At 65.6% G+C, this 2,433-nt stretch overlaps 1 protein-coding gene across 1 annotated transcript in view; it reads right to left on the bottom strand.

Annotated features, from left to right (window-relative positions):
* LOC115306803 (aldehyde dehydrogenase family 3 member B2-like) overlaps positions 1–1,364 on the bottom strand; it is a 3,320-nt gene extending 1,956 nt beyond the window's left edge. The window contains exons 1-5 of the mRNA XM_029957370.1: positions 1,203–1,364; positions 730–840; positions 418–538; positions 157–242; positions 4–39 (exon numbers count right to left, since the gene is read on the bottom strand). Coding sequence (XP_029813230.1) covers positions 4–39; positions 157–242; positions 418–538; positions 730–840; positions 1,203–1,364 — 516 coding nt within the window. The remainder of the gene's footprint in view (positions 1–3; positions 40–156; positions 243–417; positions 539–729; positions 841–1,202) is intronic.
* Positions 1,365–2,433: the final 1,069 nt, after the last annotated feature.

Here is a 2,433-nt window from a genome sequence, read left to right as displayed (position 1 = left end):
CGTTTCCTGGGGCCCACCCAGCACCACGGCAAAGCAGCTCTGTGGGGCGGGACAGGTGTGCTACTGCAGCCCTGGGACGGGTGGCCACACCCCCACACAGCTGACTGAGGCAGGGGTGGGGGGCACCGGGTGCTGATGTGGTGGGGCCATCCTCACCTGGTCCAGGTACTGGGGCAAGACCTCAGCCAGGACGTTCTCTGTGCCCTTGCTTATTTCTGACGGCTTCAGCACCACACAGTTCCCTGCAGGGACAGACCAGGGAGACGTGAGGAGAAGCCAGTGGGCCGACGCCCACCAGGAGCAAAGATGCAAGAACAGGCCAAAGGCTGGGGGCACGACATAAAGAGAATTCTGGGGACCCCCTTATGGAAGGGCTATGGAGCTGGGGGTGCAGAGGGTTCAAGGCTCTCTCCTCACCTGCGGCGAGGGCGCCCACCAGGGGCACCAGGGTCAGGCTCACGGGGTAGTTCCAGGGGCCGATGATGAGCACCAGGCCGAAGGGCTCCTTCCGGATGAAGGCGGAGCCCAGTCGTGTGAACTGTCGTGTGGGAGGCACAGTGAGGCGCTGCCGGGAGCACCCCGAGGCCACGCCCCCCCCATCCTCCAGCTGCCTGCGCGGTGAAGTCCTCAGGGGGAGACAGAGGTCCCGAGAGCTTCGGTCCCCTGTGCCGGAGCTGCCGCTGGGCACGCCCCCGGCCCCCCGGCCCCGCCCCCGGCCAGCTGGCTCACCAGGTTCTTGGCCACAGGCTCGTCTTTCATCCAGGTGGTCAAGTTCCAGAGCGCCAGGTCGACCTCGTTCTGGCACATGATGAGTTCAGAAACGTCTGTATCGAAGGCTGACTGCAGTGGAGACAGAGTTCAGGGGTCGGGCTGGGGCGGGGCGGGGAGGGGATCTAGTGCGTGGGGTCCCCAAGAGTCCTCACCCCAGGATATGGAGAGAGTCCCTGAGGAACTGCACTGTGAGTGGCCAGGAGCCTGGGCCCCCGGGACAGGTGGCCTGGGCTCCAGCTGCCCACTCTGCCACTTCCCGGCTGTGTCTTAGCCCCCATGCACCTCAGTTTCCCCATCAGTGACATGGGGGCCATGCCTCACAGGTTTGGGTGGGTTAATGTTGTGGAATGCCTATCCCACACTGTATGCCCCTGAGGGGTCTGCGGAACAAACAGGAATGAGTTGGGGCCCCAGCTAGGCCCGCCCCCCACCTTGTGCAGGTCCTGCACCAGCGCCTCCTGCAGAAGCTCCTTGTGGTCCTCCAGGAAGCGGCCCAGGCCCCGGAGCTGCGCGGCCCGGAACTCCGCCGGCCGCGTCCGCCCCGCACGGAAGGCCTCCCGCAGCCGCTGCAGCGTGTCCGTGAAGGGGTCCATCCTGCAGGGAGGGGGCGGCATGGGCGGGGCTCCCCACCCCCACGGGCAGCCCCGGCTGCACCCATCAGGGCTCACAGTTGGTCCTGCAGGGACTCACGGGTAACCCCAGGGGCCCAGGGCTGCCCCTGCGCACATCCGACGTGTTCGCCGCCCACACACGCGTGCCTGGGTCCCCTCCAGCCACAGCACCGGGCCACAAGCAAAACTGAGAAGCCCCCTCTGGGCCTACGCCCGGGACTCCGAGGGTTCGTAACAGAACTTTTGCAGGGGCTCCCGGGGAAGTGAGGCCAGGCGAGCCACAGGTGTCCGCGGTATAAGGAGGGCTCCTCCTCGGCTCTAGTGGTCCTGGAAGGAGGGTCTTAGAGCAAGGAGCAGAGAGGCCTCCTGGTGGGCGAGCATCCTTGGAAAGGCAGGGGTGGAGGGCCAGGCTGGCCCAGCTGAGAGCCTGGGGCCTCGAATCCCTCGGGGCTGTAGCCAGAAGGCCCAAGGGAGCCCCGGCGAGCTGACGGTAGAGGGGGGTTGCAGGGGCCAGGGAGAAGGGGCCCAGCAGAGGCGGTGGACTCCGTAGACCTAGAGCAAAAGGGGGTTCTGGGCACCCCAAGCCAGAGACTTGCATCTCCTGTGTGCATCTCCTGTGCATCTCCGTGTGTTTCTGTGTCTTTGTCCGTGTGTGTGTCTCTGTCTCTCTGTGTGTCTCTGTGTCTGTGAGTGTCTCTGTCCATGTGGTGTTGGACTGCAGTACCTCACAGGCTGGAGCCCAGGACCTCAGAGTTGGCCATGGAGGAGACGGGGCACAGCGTCTCCCCTGGGCATCTGCAGGCCGCCGGGCCCCTCCGCGCCTCCACCACTCCCAGGACCTCAGGCCAGGCAGCCCTTCTCTCTGAGCCTCAGTCTCCTCATCTGGGAAGTGGGAACAGCACTGCTCTGTGGCACACACAGCACAGGCCTGGGGCCGGGCTTATTGTTCTCAGAAGCCATAGCACGAGGAAAGTACCTAGTGCCCAGCTCGGTGGGCGGTCCCAGTGGAGACATTCGGGGAGACAGGAGCAGACGCTGTGCGTCGCCGGCT

Source organism: Suricata suricatta, chromosome 11 (assembly GCF_006229205.1).
Source record: "Suricata suricatta isolate VVHF042 chromosome 11, meerkat_22Aug2017_6uvM2_HiC, whole genome shotgun sequence".
Classification (NCBI taxonomy): domain Eukaryota; kingdom Metazoa; phylum Chordata; class Mammalia; order Carnivora; family Herpestidae; genus Suricata; species Suricata suricatta.
This window is presented reverse-complemented; position numbering and strand designations above follow the sequence as displayed.